The following is an 18,362-nucleotide window of genomic DNA, read 5'->3' as shown; positions in this document are numbered from 1 at the left end:
GGGCCGGTTTAGGAGGCAGGGCAAAGTAACTACATTGCACCAGGAATGCAAAGCCTGTTCGGCCTGCACATTTCTCTTCATCTGCTCCCCAGATTTACTGCTCCATATCCGCACTCCTGCTCTGCACCTCTATTCTCCCGGTCTCCCAACGCTGCTCCTCCACCTCCTCCATCCGCTGCTCCTTCCCACTCTCCAGATTTGCCCCTAATGGCCCATGCAGAACCCCAATCTACCCCTCCATCCTCCCAGGCCCCCTATCTGTCCCTCCATCCTCCCTATCTGCCCCTGCAACCCCCTAATCTGCGCCTCCATCCATCTCCCTGCAACTCCCCTTCTGCCCCTCCAGCTGCCTATCTGCCCCTCCCTCCTCTGCCAACCCCCCATCTGCCCCTCCATCTCCCTGCAACACCCAGCTACCCCTCCAGCCCGCTATCCGCCCCTCCCTCCTCTGCCAACCCCCTTCTGTGCCATCTCCTGCAACCCCATCTGCCCCTCCAGCCCCTATCTGCCCCCCCTCCTCTGCCAACCCCCATCTGCCCCTCCAGCCCCTATCCGCCCCCTCCTCTGCCAACCCCCATCTGCCCCTATCCGCCCCCCTCCTCTGCCAACACCCATCTGCCCCTCCAGCTCCTATCTGCCCCTCCCTCCTCTGCCAACCCCTATCTGGCCCTCCATCTCCCTACAATCCCCATCTGCCCCTCCAGCCCCTATCTGCTCCTCCGTCTCCCTGCAACACCCAGCTACCCCTCCAGCCCGCTATCCGCCCCTCCCTCCTCTGCCAACCCCCTTCTGTGCCATCTCCTGCAACCCCATCTGCCCCTCCAGCCCCTATCTGCCCCCACTCCTCTGCCAATCCCCATCTGCCCCTCCAGCCCCTATCCGCCCCCTCCTCTGCCAACCCCCATCTGCCCCTCCAGCCCCTATCCGCCCCCTCCTCTGCCAACCCCCATCTGCCCCTCCAGCCCCTATCCGCCCCCCCTCCTCTGCCAACCCCCATCTGCCCCTCCAGCCCCTATCCGCCCCCCTCCTCTGCCAACTCCCATCTGCCCCTCCAGCTCCTATCTGCCCCTCCCTCCTCTGCCAACCCCTATCTGGCCCTCCATCTCCCTACAATCCCCATCTGCCCCTCCAGTCCCTATCTGCGCCCCCATCATCCTGCAACCCCCATCTGCCCCTCCAGCCCCTATCCGCCCCCCTCCTCTGCCAACTCCTATCTGCCCCTACAGCCCCGATCCGCCCCCCTCCTCTGCCACCCCCCCATCTGCCCCTCCATCTCCCTGCAACCCCCCTCTGCCCCTCCAGCCCCCATCCACCCCTCCCTCCTCTGCCAACCCCTATCTGCTCCTCCATCTCCCTGCAACACCCAGCTACCCCTCCAGCCCGCTATCCGCCCCTCCCTCCTCTGCCAACCCCCTTCTGTGCCATCTCCTGCAACCCCATCTGCCCCTCCAGCCCCTATCCGCCCCCGTCCTCTGCCAACTCCTATCTGCCCCTACAGCCCCGATCCGCCCCCCTCCTCTGCCACCCCCCATCTACCCCTCCATCTCCCTGCAACCCCCCTCTGCCCCTCCAGCCCCCATCCACCCCTCCCTCCTCTGCCAACCCCTATCTGCTCCTCCATCTCCCTGCAACACCCAGCTACCCCTCCAGCCCGCTATCCGCCCCTCCCTCCTCTGCCAACCCCCTTCTGTGCCATCTCCTGCAACCCCATCTGCCCCTCCAGCCCCTATCTACCCCCCCTCCTCTGCCAATCCCCATCTGCCCCTCCAGCCCCTATCCGCCCCCTCCTCTGCCAACCCCCATCTGCCCCTCCAGCCCCTATCCGCCCCCTCCTCTGCCAACCCCCATCTGCCCCTCCAGCCCCTATCCGCCCCCCCTCCTCTGCCAACCCCCATCTGCCCCTCCAGCCCCTATCTACCCCCCCTCCTCTGCCAACTCCTATCTGCCCCTACAGCCCCTATCTACCCCCTCCTCTGCCAACCCCCATCTGCCCCTCCAGCTCCTATCCGCCCCCCTCCTCTGCCAACCCCCATCTGCCCCTCCAGCCCCTATCCGCCCCCTCCTCTGCCAACCCCCATCTGCCCCTCCAGCCCCTATCCGCCCCCCCTCCTCTGCCAACCCCCATCTGCCCCTCCAGCCCCTATCTACCCCCCCTCCTCTGCCAACTCCTATCTGCCCCTACAGCCCCTATCTACCCCCTCCTCTGCCAACCCCCATCTGCCCCTCCAGCTCCTATCCGCCCCCCTCCTCTGCCAACCCCCATCTGCCCCTCCAGCCCCTATCCGCCCCCCTCCTCTGCCAACTCCCATCTGCCCCTCCAGCTCCTATCTGCCCCTCCCTCCTCTGCCAACCCCTATCTGGCCCTCCATCTCCCTACAATCCCCATCTGCCCCTCCAGTCCCTATCTGCGCCCCCATCATCCTGCAACCCCCATCTGCCCCTCCAGCCCCTATCCGCCCCCCTCCTCTGCCAACTCCTATCTGCCCCTACAGCCCCGATCCGCCCCCCTCCTCTGCCACCCCCCCATCTGCCCCTCCATCTCCCTGCAACCCCCCTCTGCCCCTCCAGCCCCCATCCACCCCTCCCTCCTCTGCCAACCCCTATCTGCTCCTCCATCTCCCTGCAACACCCAGCTACCCCTCCAGCCCGCTATCCGCCCCTCCCTCCTCTGCCAACCCCCTTCTGTGCCATCTCCTGCAACCCCATCTGCCCCTCCAGCCCCTATCCGCCCCCGTCCTCTGCCAACTCCTATCTGCCCCTACAGCCCCGATCCGCCCCCCTCCTCTGCCACCCCCCATCTACCCCTCCATCTCCCTGCAACCCCCCTCTGCCCCTCCAGCCCCCATCCACCCCTCCCTCCTCTGCCAACCCCTATCTGCTCCTCCATCTCCCTGCAACACCCAGCTACCCCTCCAGCCCGCTATCCGCCCCTCCCTCCTCTGCCAACCCCCTTCTGTGCCATCTCCTGCAACCCCATCTGCCCCTCCAGCCCCTATCTACCCCCCCTCCTCTGCCAATCCCCATCTGCCCCTCCAGCCCCTATCCGCCCCCTCCTCTGCCAACCCCCATCTGCCCCTCCAGCCCCTATCCGCCCCCTCCTCTGCCAACCCCCATCTGCCCCTCCAGCCCCTATCCGCCCCCCCTCCTCTGCCAACCCCCATCTGCCCCTCCAGCCCCTATCCGCCCCCTCCTCTGCCAACCCCCATCTGCCCCTCCAGCCCCTATCTACCCCCCCTCCTCTGCCAACTCCTATCTGCCCCTACAGCCCCTATCCGCCCCCTCCTCTGCCAACCCCCATCTGCCCCTCCAGCCCCTATCCGCCCCCTCCTCTGCCAACCCCCATCTGCCCCTCCAGCCCCTATCTACCCCCCCTCCTCTGCCAACTCCTATCTGCCCCTACAGCCCCTATCTACCCCCTCCTCTGCCAACCCCCATCTGCCCCTCCAGCCCCACCCCATCTGCGCCTCCCCCCGGGCACGCCCTGCTCCCCCCCCCGGATCGGGGCACGCGGAGGGCACGGGGCCGTGGGCAGCAGCTCCCCTCGGCTCACGGGCACGTGCACAGGGGGAAGGGGCGGGCGCGCGGGGAAGCGAGCTGGGCATGCGCGGGAGGGGCCGGGGAAGCGGGTGGAGGGAGCGCGCGGCGGTGGCTGCCCCGCCCCCTGCGTCCCAGCGCCGCGCCAGCACCACGGTCAGCGCCCGGGCCAGCGCGCGGCGGCAGCGGCTGAGCCGCGCCGGGCAGGGCAGGGTTAACCCGGCGCGAGCTACGTCAGCGCCCCCCCCCTCCCCTCCCCTCCCCGCCCCGCCCCGCCGGGGAAGATGCTGCTTTCGCTCTTCGCTGCGGTGACAGCTGGCAGCAGCCGGGCATCGTCCTGCCGCTGAGCCCCGGCCGGCGCGCTCCGGGCTCGCAGGGCCAGGGGGCTGCACTGCATTGCACTGCAAACCCCCCCTCCTCCCCCCGGCTCTGCAAGCGGGGAGCGGCGCGTGCGAGCCCCGAACCCGGCAGCGGCGCGTGCGAGCCCCGAACCCGGCAGCGGCGCGTGCGAGCCCCGGGCGCTCCATGCCCCCGGCCGCTCCCTGAGCCCCCGCCGCCCAGTCGCTCGCCCCGCCGCCGGCCGGCATGTTGGACCCGTCGTCCAGCGAGGAGGAGTCGGAGGAGCTGGTGGAGGAGGAGAGCAGCAAGGAGGTGCTGGCCCCGGCCCCCGCCGGGGCTCGCCTCTCGCCCAGCCGCACCAGCGAGAGCTCCGGGCCGGGGGCCGGGCTGCAGCCCGGCGGCCGGGCCGGCGGCGGCGGCGGCGGCGGGGCGGGCGGCGGCAGCGTCCGGCCTTCCAGCCCCAGCCCGTCGGTGGTGAGCGAGAAGGAGAAGGAAGAGCTCGAGCGGCTGCAGAAGGAGGAGGAGGAGAGGAAGCGGCGGCTGCAGCTCTACGTCTTCGTGATGCGCTGCATCGCCTACCCCTTCAACGCCAAGCAGCCCACCGACATGGCCCGCCGGCAGCAGAAGGTACGGGCTCACCCTGCTTCCCCTGCTCCGGAGGCAACCCCAGCGCGCCCAGGGCATGCAGCAGCCAGGCCAAGGCAGAGAGGGAGGGTGGGAAAGGGGCAGCATATAGGAATGGAGACCGGGAAAGTAAGGGAGGCTTGGGTACCAAGAGCCCATCTTCGCTCCCTCCTCGCTGCACCTGCCCCTGCTGCCCCAGTGGTGGTGACATTGGAAACGGACCAGCCCTGCTTCCAGTCAGATGGCCCCTGTCCCCATCTGTCTGCCTTTTCCCTTTGCCATATGTAACCGCAGATATGGCCAGGGCCCCTTCAGCTTTTTAAACACAGTCATAATATTGCTAATAATAATGAGAGAGAGGGACCCAGGCAATGATCCCATTCCCTTTCACCCCTCTGTCTTTCTCCCTAGCCTTCCTTTTCCAAGGGGATTCAGCTGGGCCCATCTCAGGGAAGCAGTCCAACCATTGATCTAAGAGAGATCTAAGCAAGGGTTACTTTGCCCCAGTTGCTTACAGTGCTTGTACCGCTGTGAGCTCCAATTATTGCATCAAAGCTTTTGTGTCCCTGCTGGAGGAGTCCCAGCCATCTCGGTGCAGCTTTGATGCCTAACAATAACAAACCATGCTCCGCATCAAATTCGGCTCACTTGTTTTCTTTTCAAAACAGTCATTAAAAACTGCACCGCTGATGATTTTTGCATAATTCCTTGACCAATTATTGCACCTGCGGAGTTGGGTTTTGAAAAACGTCACTGGCCATAGCCCTGATGGAAATGATCAAATGCATAAAAATGCCTGTATTTAAATAACATTAAGGCCCACAACAGTTCTGATAAATTTAAGAGCAATTGAAATGCATTGGTTGCGTATATACGTATGTTACATTGCAAAGGAAATATTTACCCTGTGGCCGGTCAAGTTGTTGGGGGAGTATAAACTTATGTTTTTTAAACACAGGTTTAATTTATCCACTCCTAATAAAGATGTTTTCTTCAGATGCATTGCACTCCAATGTACATTCAGATACATACGAATCTTTGCAAAGATGCATCTGAAGATTAGATATTCTGTTTATGCAGTGTCCAGATTGTAAAGTTTGGAATCTTGGCCATTTAAAGATTTTTGTTTTCCCCCCCACACACCCTAAAAAATACAGGAGATTTGACTGTACTGTTAAATATGTGCTTGTTAAATTTATATTTTACCTAATTCAAAGTGGTGTTTGAGTTACATGTATGTTCAAAAAAATTAACATAAGCGTATGTGTTTGCACTGTCGTATTTTTATATATACACACACATGCTCTCGCTCTTTACTTCTCTGTTGTAAAGCACTTCAGAATCAAACTAGAAACTTATATTCTAAGTTTCAGCCTGTAGTAAATGTTCATGGACAAGTTACAAATATGTTACTAATTACCAACTGAAGAATATATGAAAATAGAGTTTTACAATGGAAGTGCTGACACAACATTAACTATACCTTTGTGAATGCGTCACTACAATACAGCAGTATATAGCACTTCCAGACAAAAGAATAGGAAAGAACACCTCATGTGGAGTCTAAATCAGGAGGTACAATACTGCAGTGAATTAAAAGAAGTGTTATTGACTCTTACAGTTATGGTGGATTTATCTGCTAGTTCTCCGTCTGTCAGATTACAGACCAATACAGCAATTTGGGTTTTGGAGGGCAGTTAATTCCCACAGGCACAGAACGCATTTCAGTCAAATGCAGCTGACTTTCTTCCTGAAGCAGTCTGAGTAGAGAGATAATGGGACATGACTATCTGGAATGTCTCCCTGCTTTTTTCCCCCCCCTGTTATTTAATTAAGTTTATTGGCACTGTAGTTTTGGACCTGATTCTGTTTTGCATTTACAAAGCATCAGTATAAACCAGCAAGATTTCAGGACATATTGAGTAAACAACATTCATTCAGTCCGGTCACACCACAAAGCTTCTATTAGTCATTGGTGCATGAGGAGGTAGAAATGAATATCTGTATCACAAATCATCTGAAGGCAATATAGATAGCAATCTGATGTTGATGCAACATTGAATGGCCCCATGCTTTGTTGGTTGAGTGAAATACGGTGATGATGATATAGCTAGATTTTTATATTATGGTTTTTTTTTTATTGCAACTCTTCTAGTAGGCTGTGGACATATATTTAGTTTTGCCACCCTGTTTCCTTTAGAACTTCTCCACATTAGAAAAAAAAAGGTGGGGAATGTAACCTAATCACTAGTTTTTGTGTAGCTGCAAAAGGAAAAACTAGATTTCCGTTAAAAGTGAATTGCTAATAGAAATTAGCTTTCCACAGGAACCTAAAATATTTTGAGGATCTGAAAATTAATGTAGAGCAGGGAATAAATCCTATCACATGAAAAAAATACAGCACTAACAAGAAGAGAAAGGAAGATAGGAAAAAACCAAAATGGGGAAAAAAGCCTACAAAGGCAATACAGGTGAAACAAATAAGTGGAAGTAGTGTGTGTGTGTGTGTGGGGGGGGGGAATGATAAAGTGGAAAACAGAAAAGGGGATCGTGAAGTTAAAACAGGACTACAGAAGAAAGTGAATCACTTTCTGTCAAGAAGAATAATATGAGAAAACATATTTGGCCTATTTATGTAAGTAGTAAAACAACTGTCAAAATTAATGAGTTGCAGTGCATTTAAAAATAATCTCCTATCCCATAATAAGAGTTTGGGAAACTGAAGAATCTCTATTGTTTTCCTTGACTGTATGAGTTCACTTTCAAGAATAGTTACCTTCTGTTTTTCTACTGTATATTCCTCAACTGTGTTGTCCCAGAGATTCCATGGGATGGAGGCTAGACTCTCGGCTCAGGCAAAAAAACTCCCATTGACGTCAATGCAAGGATTGCCTGAGCAAGGTGTTAATGACTGGACCACAGGTGAACATAGGTGCTGGATCTAGGGGTGCTGCTGCACCCCTGGCTTGAAGTGGTTTCCATCATAGACAGGGTTTACAGTTTGGTCCAACCCTCTCGGCACCCCCACTATAAAAATTATTCCAGCACCCCCTGCATGCGAACTGTTGTATTCCTGACAGATTGTTGTAGAAAAGGGAAGGTGGCGTTTTTGGTGTTTTTCTGTCTCACTTGGCTATGGTGCCTCATTAGCAAGAGAACAAAATGTGGAGCAAGTTGGACTCATTCCCTGTCTGGCCAGTCGGGGTTGGATGTTTGTCACGATAGTGTTGCTGGATTTAACAGTCTTTCTGGAAACTTTATATTCATTCATGTGTTTATTTAGAAGGACTTTTGAGGTCCTGACTCAAAAACATGCACCTCAAGACAAACTGGGATATACCCAAATACATTTTCTTTCCTAGAAGAAAAATGATTAATTTTTTTTCAAATTCTTGTTGAATCGGTTTCCCTATTTTACAAGAGATTGATCCACCACTTTCTTTTTTACACGCAATTTGCATTTTATCCCTTAAAAAGTTTGACATCTGGAAAGGAGTTGACCAGATTTTACAAAACGATAGTTTTTAAACAGCAAGACTCCTCTCCTCTCCTCCAGTATCGATCAGAGTTTAGAGTAAATGGAATTAGTCTAACCCTCTCCACCTTTTCTCAGAATCATGCAGCAGGGCAGGCAGGAACTGTGTCACACTAGGATGAGCAGGCGTGTTAGGTTTGCTGAAAGGGTAATAAGGGAAGGGTTTGCTTCATTACACGCACAGGGGGCCCTGGTGATTTTATTGGAGTGGGTTAGAGAACAAAGGAAATTAAATATTTCATCCCGCAAGAACTTCGTCGGCCCTTGGCTTGATGAAGGCAGACGGGAAAGTGCTGCGTTACTAAGGGACTGCCTCCCACTTTCGATACTCTGTGGTAAATTCCGTACATCTTATAGCACTATATATATCTATAGAAACCCTAATGAGTCTGATCCCGCAGTCCTCACTCGGGCAAAAGCCCCCTTGATTTCCATGGCAGTTCCACTGGACTGCATTCTGCTAGGTCAGGCATGATATTTACCAGCTGTGATGGTTGAACAGTGTTATGGCATCAGGGAACTACGAAGTCGGAAATATTTAGGCCCTTAGGATGCAGTCCTGAAGTGGCAGGATTATCAAAGGTGCTGTGTAACCGCCCTGGGTCGGGCCCTTCATTGCCAGTGAAAACAGCAGCTTAGAACATATTTCTGGTGGGCTGGATGGAGCCATTAGGCTCAGCCCAGAGTAAGGGGCAGTGCACGCTGCTGCATGTTCCCCAGGATAGGCCAGGAGGAACTGTGCATGGGGGTGGGGGGAGTACTTTGCCACAGCCCTGTTCAAGACACAACATGCTCCTCTCCTTCCACCCACTCGGCTCTGCGGGGGCCACGACTTGCTTTTGGTGGGTGTCAGGCACAGAACCCCTGCTCTCCCCCACTGTTTCCAGAGTACAGGCCATTTAAATGGGAGCAACGTAAAACTAAGGATGTGCCATGTTATATGGGGTCTATTCAGACTGCCTGGGCTGCTTGCCACCTCCTTCAGTTATTTGTTTACTGCTACCTTAGAAATTAAAAAAAAAAAGAGGTAAATTGATTTCAATGACATTCAGACAAGTTGCAAACTCAAGGTCTTGTGTATGCTGTGTAGACATTAAAGATCCCAGATTCTTTTCTGAAGAGTTGGGATTCCACCCCGCCCCCATCACTTCTCCCATCACCAAAGTGCAGGTATGTGTTATAGTTATATAATGCCTGGCTGCCATCCTCCACCCCAGAGGTGGCCGCATTACAGTAGTGTGGTATCTGTACGCTGTAGTTGCTATTTATGTAGCACCATGGATGTGCATAGTGATCTATAAATAGAAAATGTAAGTTGTGAATTGTTTTGAGGTCCTTCGAGGTGAAAGGAACTATATAAATTTAAGATACTGTCATATTGGCAAGATAATTATATGCAGTTATGATAAATTATAATGTATAGCAAAGCAAAGAATCTCGTGGGAATGTATGAATGCACAGCCTTAGATGATGGTGCAATGCACAGACAGTATAGCAAGTATTCCCTGTTTATGCTATAGTCAGAATTCCTCTTGGAGTTTGAAATCGAGTGTATTTCTCTATTGCTGCTCCCCTAGGATACTATTTTCAAATCACTGATTCTTGATCCGTTTCAGGGACACAGAAAGGTGTTTATCAGTATATTCAGACATAGATTAACTTCTTTATCCTTTCATTTATTTGCTACATATGACTTTCACGTTAGTAGATGCAGATATCTGTGGTTTAACTGTAAATCTTATTCACATTTTATTTTAATGTTCTAGAGGGTGTTTAAATTTCTTAGCAGCTTGCCTCAGACTTTTTTTGCCTTTGTTTTAGCTCTCATTTGATTGTTGGGAGAAGAGTTAAGCATGGGATTTCCCTGCACCCAGTTGAGCATGAATCATATAAATCCCTTGCCGAGGCTCATGAAGGGTAGGGGAGTCAGATGGCATATATCAATTTAGGAGGGATTTGTTCGAGGCTTCGGTCCAAGCTGTTGCTTTTTTCCTATGCAACCCCTGACCTTTTGCCCCCTTCTTTCAGCATAGCTGTGTTCCCTGGCACACGTTTGTAGCCAGCTGGGGACACTTTTGATAAGACGCTAGCTAACACTTTCCTCCGAGACTGAGAGCACCACCTCCATGACACCTTGAAACCCAAACCCCAAATACGTGAGGTTAAATGGGAGACACCATATAGCTCAGTTCATTCATTTGAACAAGCAGAAGGTGAGTGAAAGATGGATGGATGTCAGTGTTATCAATGCCACATGTTCTGTATTTTATTTAGAAAGCAGCAACGTGAAGGACTCTTTAGTTTTTTCTAAAATGTAATGAATCCATTAGGCGAGACATTAAAATTAATGAATATGTTAACAGTGGTATTAAACAGACGCCTGTGTTTTTATGCAGTGTAGGTGAACAGGCAAAAGGGAAATATCTAGCGATGTTGTCATTTCATAACAGTATAATACTGTAGTGAAAAAACAGAGGGCTTGATTCAGATTACTGTGAATTACTCACTTCAGTAGAGCTACTCTGGATTTCGGTGTATCGGTATAGTTCTGTGATGCTGTAAGGTATTTCATTATTGTTCTGGCCCCTGTTCAACACAGCACCTAAGCATCAGCTTAAGCAGCAGCACTTACTGATTTGTTGACTAAGGATGGGTTTATGCCCATGCTTAAAGTTAAGTATGTGGGGAAGGTGAATCAGGGCCTGAAAGGCCAGTTAAAATACATTTTAAATACCAACTTCTGTTTTTCATGCATAAATTCAGACTGCTATAATAACAGAAAATCACAAAGCTAGTGCAATGTCTGGAGTAACTAAATCTTTCGTGGATCTCCCAGACAGCATTGTAGATCCTACGAGAAAAGCCTTCCACCATGAGTAGACTTGCTGAAGACACTGATATATTGTGCTTCTTGGTCTGAGCCGCGAGCAAGGGAGGCTGTGACGCTGCCCTGCACCAGCAGCAGCCTTTGGGTGGAATTGTGACTTGGTGTCGGATTCCTCCCAATCTCTCCACTCCTGCTCCGGGGATGGAAGTATTGTACTGCAGCTCTCAAAAGCAGCTGCCTACTTTCCTTCAGACCCCAGTCAGCTCCGCTGGCCCGCTGCCGTCAGCAATCCCTCGGAGTTTGAAGATGATTGTTTTCCACAGAATGAGAGCCAGTTATTGCTGGTGGATCCACAGGTGGCGAACGAGACTGATCCGGGATCCACAGATCTTGTCACAGTTGGGGCAGACATTTCCCGGTGGAAGGAGCAGAGGTGAATGGTTGAGTTGGGCTGCAGCATGTTTTTTCCTCCTTTCCAATTTCTCTTTTTTCCTGTTGTCTTTGTTGGATCTTGAAATACTGGGATCCCTGCCACAAGGTCCTTTTCCATTTTGGTCGGTTGAGGGCTTAAGTTTCCCATGAGTTAACATCAATATTGCACTTCTTTATGTTGGCTTTGAGGGTATCTTTGATGCTGGCCAGCATGTGGGAGGTGAAGCCAGTGTTCCGTCCACTTCCTGCCTGGTCTTTGACCTCCTTGTTCCCTGGGAGGAGCATCTACACCATAGCTCCGGTGTTCTGCAAGGAAGTGTGTCCAAGATCCAGGTGACCCTGACACGGCCAAGCAGAGGGATGAGAGGGAGCCCTTATGCCTCGGTGCAGCTGCGTTAGAGGTATTCACAGTCTAGCTCACACGATTAAGGCTGCAGGACTAGGCTTTAGATTGGTGAAGAAAACCTTGGATGACTAGTCTCAGGGTATGTCTTTGCTGCAGAGTTCACTCAGGTGGTTAGCACTAGGGTCTGAGCAACCAGATTAGCCTAGCTTGGTTGTGAGCGTCCACACTGCAAAGCTGCTCTTGAGTTACTGCGTCTACCCTTGCGCTGTACTCGCCTTGTGTGATACTAGGACTTCTGGGGTCATATCCTGTGGTTCTTAGCACTGCAGTAAACTGAGACGTGCTCTGTGTCTTTCCCAGTGAATTGTGGGAGGAGTTGCCTATCCTTCTGGGCTCACAAAGGGAATTGTGGGAAGACATTGGAGAACTAGTAGCACTGAAGTGATTTAGCCTGTGTCCTCACTGCAGAATGGGCAGATGACCAGCCCGAGTGAAAGCAGCATGGGAGCTTTAACTTATACCCCAGGCCAACCTGATTGTAAATCCCTGGGTTAGAGGTGGCATCTGAGTCAGAATAACTCTGCAGTGAAGACAAGCTGTCAGTTCGACGAAGGATCACTGCTTGGAATACGTTTACATGGGAGAGGAAATACAGCATGTTTGCAATCTGGAATTTGTGCAGAGTGAAAAAAAGAATATGAATGCTGAATGCAAAGTAGTACCTGGAACACACAAAGAATCAATAGTTTCACTTAAAAACGTCTGTAATTTATTTTGCTGGCACCTTGTCTTAATTTAATTTGAGGGTATATTAAATATTTGTCATACTTAGGCTTTTTTTTACACTTTATAGATTATTAAATTATTAAGAAGAGATTAAATACCTTGTAAACCCGTTATTCGTTTGAGATTTGTGGGTTGCTGATCAGTGGTCCAAGACTATTGCCAGCATCTCTGTGAATTATTACTTGAATATGTGTGGACTCTCTCAGCCCAGAGACCTTACTTAACTAACAGTTGTGGGGACTCTCTGGATGGTTCAGTTTAGTTCGGCGGTGAAGTCTACCTTTAAAAATACTATTTATAGACTTGCTATGCATAGTCTAGACACTCTCCCTAAAGCAGTTTGCCTTTTGCATAACTTGTAATTTCTTCTGTTGAACTATGAATGACAATTTCATTCCAGCAGACAGTGGTCTGCAGTAATTCACCTGTATAGTATTTGTGTTATATTTGATGCAGCCTTACTCTTTTATAGGTTATGTCAAAGGAAAATATAATTACTGTGTTAGCATTAAAAGCATTTAGTAGCAGAAACATCAGCCATCAGAATCATGGTATTAGGATATTGTCACTGAAACCTTTCATTTGCAAGAGATGCTACAAAATGCTTGCTAAAGCACCCTCCATTTTTCGTTTTCTGAAAATGCCACTGTGCCATTACCCAGGGCATAGACGCTGACTCCATGGGTGCTCCACAGAAAAAAAAATAAGTGAGTGATCAGCACCAATCGGCAGGCAGCTCCCCCCGCCCCCAGCATCTGCCAGTGGCCCCGCAGATCAACTCCTCCCCCTCCCTCTCAGCGCCTCCCGTTATTTCGTGGCGTGCAGGAGGTGCTGGGCGTGGGGGAGGAGCGGGGCTGGGCACGCTCAAGGGAGAGGGTGGAGCTAGGTGGGAAGAGGCAGGACAGTGGCGGAAAGAGGTGGGGTGGAGGCTTGGGGGAAGGGGGCGGGACCAGGGGCAGAGCAGGCAGTTGAGCACCCCTGGCACCTGGAGGAAGCTGGCGCCTGTGACCCAGGGTACAATCTGGACTGTTGAACAGCTTTATCCCCTCAATTCTGCAACTGGGAGTGCCTTTTACACTGCTTCTATGTGAGAGCAACCACTTCTGTTCTGTTCACACACAGCTTCTAGCATGTAACTCACTCTCAGCTCTGCTGTAGGAGTGCTATTGCCAGCCACTCTCGAGTTACGCTGCAGAGCAACACCAACGAATTCCCAGTCCCAGACTTCCCCCAGAAATAAGAACGGCCATGGTAGGTCCGACCAAAGGTCCATCTAGCCCAGTATCCTGTCTGCTGACAGTGGCCCATGCCAGGTGCCCCAGAGGGAATGAACAGGACAGGGAATCATCAAGTGATCCATCTTTCGTTGCCCATTCCCAGCTTCTGGCAAATAGAGGCTAGGGACACCATCCCTGCCCATCTTGGCTAATAGCCATTGATGGACTTCCATGCACTTATCTAGTTCTTTTTTTAACTCTGTATATAGTCTTGGCCTTCACAACATCTTCTGGCAAGGAGTTCCACAGGCTGACTGTGCATTGTGTGAAAAAATACTTTCTTTTGTTTGTTTGAAACTTGCTGCCTATTAATTTTATTTGATGACCCCTACTTCTTGTGTTATGACAGGGAGTAAATAATATCTCCTTATTTATTTTCTCCACAGCAGTCATGATTTTATAGACCTCTATCATATCCCCCCTTAGTCGTCTCTTTTCCCAGCTGAAAAGTCCCAGTCTTATGAATCTCTCCTCATATGGCAGCTGTTCCATACCCCTCATCATTTTTGTTGCCATTTTTGGTACCTTTTCCAATTCCAATATATCTTTGAGATGGGGTGACCAGAGCTGCATGCAGTATTCAAGGTATGGGCGAACCATGGATTTATATAGAGGCAATATGATCTTTTTTGTCTTATTACCTATCCCGTTCCTAATGATTCCCAACATCCTGTTAGCTTTTTTGATGGCTGCTGCACGTTGAGTGGATGTTTTCAGAGAACTATTCACAATGAATCCAAGATCTTTCTTGAGTGATAATAGCTCATTTAGACCCCATCGTTTTGTATGTATAGCTGGGATTATGTTTTCCAATGTGCATTACTTTGCATTTGTCAGCATTGAATTTCATCTGCCATTTTGTTGCCCAGTTACCCAGTAACTCTTGTGCATCTTGTACTGCCCAGCCCTCTCCTGGACAACACAACCTCATACAAAGTCAGTCATTTTATTAATAGAAAATGATATGCACAAATCCTGTTATCTCAAATGATGTTTCCCAAACACTTCAGTCCAAGAACCCTGGTTTCGATAAAACAAGTTTATCAACTACAGAGGTAGAATTGGTAACAAGAAAATAAAAGTAAAACACAACTACAGTAAAAGCTTTATCTGGCCTATACCAACCGGAAAGCTCTCTAAACAATCTTCTAAGCTTCATAGAAAGTCTGATTTGTAGTCCGGTTGGTGCAGGGCTGGCAGGCTCCCTACCTGGCTCCGAATGGCTCCCCAGAAGCCGTGACCTGTGTCCGCTGCTCCTAGGCAGAGGCGCGGCTAGGCAGCCCTGCACGCTGCCTCTGCCCACAGGCACCACCTTCGCAGCTCCCATTGGCTGGGAACCGCGGCCAATGGGAACTGCAGGGATGGCGCCTATGGGTGGGGGCAGTGCACAGAGCCGCCTAGCCGTGTAGGAGCAGCAGGGACAGGTTGCCACTTGCGGGGAGCCGCCCAAGGTGAGTGCCTCCCAGATCCAGCCCCCTGAGCCCCCTCCCACACCCCAACCCCTGCCCTGAGTCCACATCCTGCACCCCCTTCCACATCCCAGCCCTGAGCCCCCTCCCGCACCTAAACTCCCTCCCTCTTAGTTAACTGGAATTTTTCACTTACCGGCACCCCCATCATTCCCCCAAATGCTGGATAAAAAAGCTTTTACTGTAATATCTAACTTAATAATCTAAGTGAATTCAAAGCAGAAGTCTTTCTCACCACATGCTTCAGCAGATTTTCTGGCTGAATTCCTTTCAGACAGGATTCCTCCCTCACTCCAAAACTGTTTCTTTGTTCCACAGGTGTTGTGGCTACTGTGGGTAGAGAGAAAAGGAGGAAAAACTTGGGGCATCTGTTCCCCATTCTTATACTTCTTTCCTTTTTCTTTGAGAGTGATCTCTAGCTGGGGTTCAGGAGACAGTCTGTGGGGACAGGAACCTCCAGCTGTTTCTTTGCCAAGATCTACACTTCTCGCTCACAACCTTTTTCCTGCCAAAGAATGACCACTTACCCAGGGGATGGTCCATTTGATTTTGTTTACATCTGGCTGAGGCATCAGTTTGCCTTTTGCCTCTGAGGAACTGGTCTATGCCTGCTTTTCTAAACTTGGAACATGTCTCAGTAATGTCCTACAGTAGAATTTTATAACTTTACATACAATTATGCTACACATTTTACTAGAACAATAATGATCAGCAAATTATGAGTTTTCGAATGATACCTCACTAGGTATACTTTGTACAAAATTTATCATAGTCTTGTGAAAGAGGTGAACATACGGATACAGATTGTCACAGCTGGCAATAACTTAGTTCACAGAAGTACGTAGTAAACATCCTATAATTGCTTAATTACATAATCCCAGTTGATAAATCTAATCAATAAAGATGAAAGGTGAAATCCTGGATCCATTGATGTCAATGGGAATCTTGCCATTGACTTCAGTGGAGCCAGGATTTTGCTCACAAAACACTGTCTAGTAGTGAGATGTTATTATATTTTTCAAAATTAAGATTGCATAATATGGATACAACTTACTTACAAATGGTTGGAGAAAGGACGTTCCACAGTGTGGGTACTACCAGTTTGGACCAGTGAGTAAATCCTTTTTACCCCTCCATCTAGGGTGACCAGACATCCCGATTTTATCGGGATTATCCCGATATTTGCTTGTTCGGTCGGGACACTGGACAAACAAATAATTTTGCCCTCTGCTCCGGCGCACAGGCGGAGCCCGGAGGGGATCTCGCCCCCCCACCCCACCCCGACTCTGTCCCCTCCCCTCCTTCCCCCATTGGATCCCTCCCCAAATCCCCGCCCCCTCACTACCCCCATTGGATCCCGAGTTGGGCCTGGGGAGGAGACGCCCCGTTCAGCAGCCTGGGCACACGGGCCATGGCTGGTCGGGGCCAGGAGCGCTGCAGTTCAGTGCGGAGGCTGCTCCAGCCCTGCAGCCCACGGGGCAGCGCATTGGGTCCGGGGGCAGCGCGGAGCGGGCAGGGCCCAGGTGGACGGCGCGACCCGGGGACGTGGGCCGCCCGCCGGAGACACATGGCAGAGAGGGGTTGCGAGGGCGAGACTTGTCCCAGGTGGGGCGGCCGGCAGACAGGGGCGAGGAGCCGGTCGGGGTCCCCCGAACCAATAAACTTCCCCGCCGCTGCCGGGGAGCCCTGTGCCTCTCCCGCTCGGCTGCGCTCCAGCGGCTCGCCCTGCCGGGAAGGAGCCACTGGAGCACAGCCGAGCGGGAGAGGCGCGGGGCTCTCTGCTGGTGGCGGGACGCGCCACATGTGCCCGGGGCGGGCCGGGGGGGCAGGAGGCTCCGCGGGGAAGGCAGCATGCGTGGCTGGGGTGCTGTGTGCAATCCGGCGGTGCGGCTGGGGCCTGCTAATGCCCCCGGCCCCTGCAAAATTGATATATAATTTTTTGCTCTGCTCCCCTGCCCCGTCCCTCCCACATCCCGATATTTCATCCCTGTGATCTGGTCACCCTACCTCCATCAGGTGGGTGGTAGCCAGTCCATATGCAGGATTGCTTGCCCCAGTTGCTACCCCACTTGTTCTCCTGCGTCACCAGAAGGGACTGCAGATGGTGCCTCTCTGCTAAGATACCATCTCTCGTCCCAGGCCTCAGCAGAACCTGGATGGCTCTGAACCAGGTGACTGATCTCTGCTTTGGCAGCTCCCTGCAGATAGTGGAGGCCAGCTGAACAACTCCCAAGTCCTCCTGAATACTGAAGAACATCAGAAGGACAATGGGAGCTCATGCAGTGACAAGCTGGAGGCATCACCTTAACTACATCCCCCTACCTCAAGTCTTTTCTCATCTGTGGTCCTCAGGCATTTGTAGTGCATCCATTGGACTGCAGCCCCGAGAGTGGCTCAGTATTAAGACTAGAGAGAGATTTGATGGACACAAAAGAAGCTGTCAGTATATCTCTGTTATCGTCCCTGCCTCAACAGCGAGGCTTAAATTCATAGATTCCAAGGCCAGAACTGTCATCATTTAGTCTGATCTCCTATATAACACTGGCCATAGGACTGCCCCAAAATAATTCTTGGAGGAGACCTAGAAAAACATCCCATCATGATTTAAAAATTGTCAGCGATGGAGAATCCACCATGTCCCTTGGTAAATTGTTCAGTGTTCTCTTCCGCTATCATGCTGAACTCCCTAACAAATTCATGTAGACAGCCAGAACTCGGGCTGTTGTGAGTGGCCCTTTTGTGGTCTCAGTTGCAGATTGCACCCCTCAGTACCCTGGGCCATCCTGGGCTGCACCAGCAAGATCTCTCTCAAGCAGAAGCCATCTGCTGGTGTTATCTGGGAATGTGGAGTTGCCTGAGCTGTCTGGACTTTTTGTTAGCTAGGGTAAGGACTGCAGTGACCTGACTAGAATTCAGTGATTTGGACCAGCAATAGGGAATGAATGAATCCCAGTGCATTATAAGAGGGATGATGGAGTCAGGAGTTTGCAGAAGAGAGGTGGAGCTGGGATGAGGGGAATTTTTATCTTCTCCTGAAATTTTGCCCTGTTTGGTACCTACCTGACTAAACAAGTTTTACCGTGTACTCTACTGGGGCTTTAACTGGTCAAGGGAAGCCCTGTTGCACTTTTGTCTGCCACTTAGACAGTCAGGACATTTTTTACATTTCTGCTTTGTCTTACTATAAGAGTGA

At 51.3% G+C, this 18,362-nt stretch overlaps 1 protein-coding gene across 9 annotated transcripts in view; it reads left to right on the top strand.

Moving 5' to 3' along the window:
• Window positions 1–3,935: 3,935 nt before the first annotated feature.
• Window positions 3,936–18,362, top strand: part of CADPS (calcium dependent secretion activator) — a 357,481-nt gene continuing 343,054 nt past the window's right edge. For 7 of the 9 annotated variants that reach the window (XM_054035476.1, XM_054035471.1, XM_054035475.1 and 4 more), the window contains exon 1: window positions 3,937–4,500. In XM_054035476.1, the coding sequence (XP_053891451.1) occupies window positions 4,120–4,500 (381 nt within the window). In that variant the 5' untranslated portion in view covers window positions 3,937–4,119. Of the gene's footprint in view, window positions 4,501–18,362 lie in introns of all 9 variants that reach the window. The other 2 variants (XM_054035472.1, XM_054035467.1) reach the window with 1 other exon arrangement.

The sequence above is a fragment of the Malaclemys terrapin genome, chromosome 7 (assembly GCF_027887155.1).
Source record: "Malaclemys terrapin pileata isolate rMalTer1 chromosome 7, rMalTer1.hap1, whole genome shotgun sequence".
Taxonomy (NCBI): Eukaryota; Metazoa; Chordata; order Testudines; family Emydidae; genus Malaclemys; species Malaclemys terrapin.
This window is presented reverse-complemented; position numbering and strand designations above follow the sequence as displayed.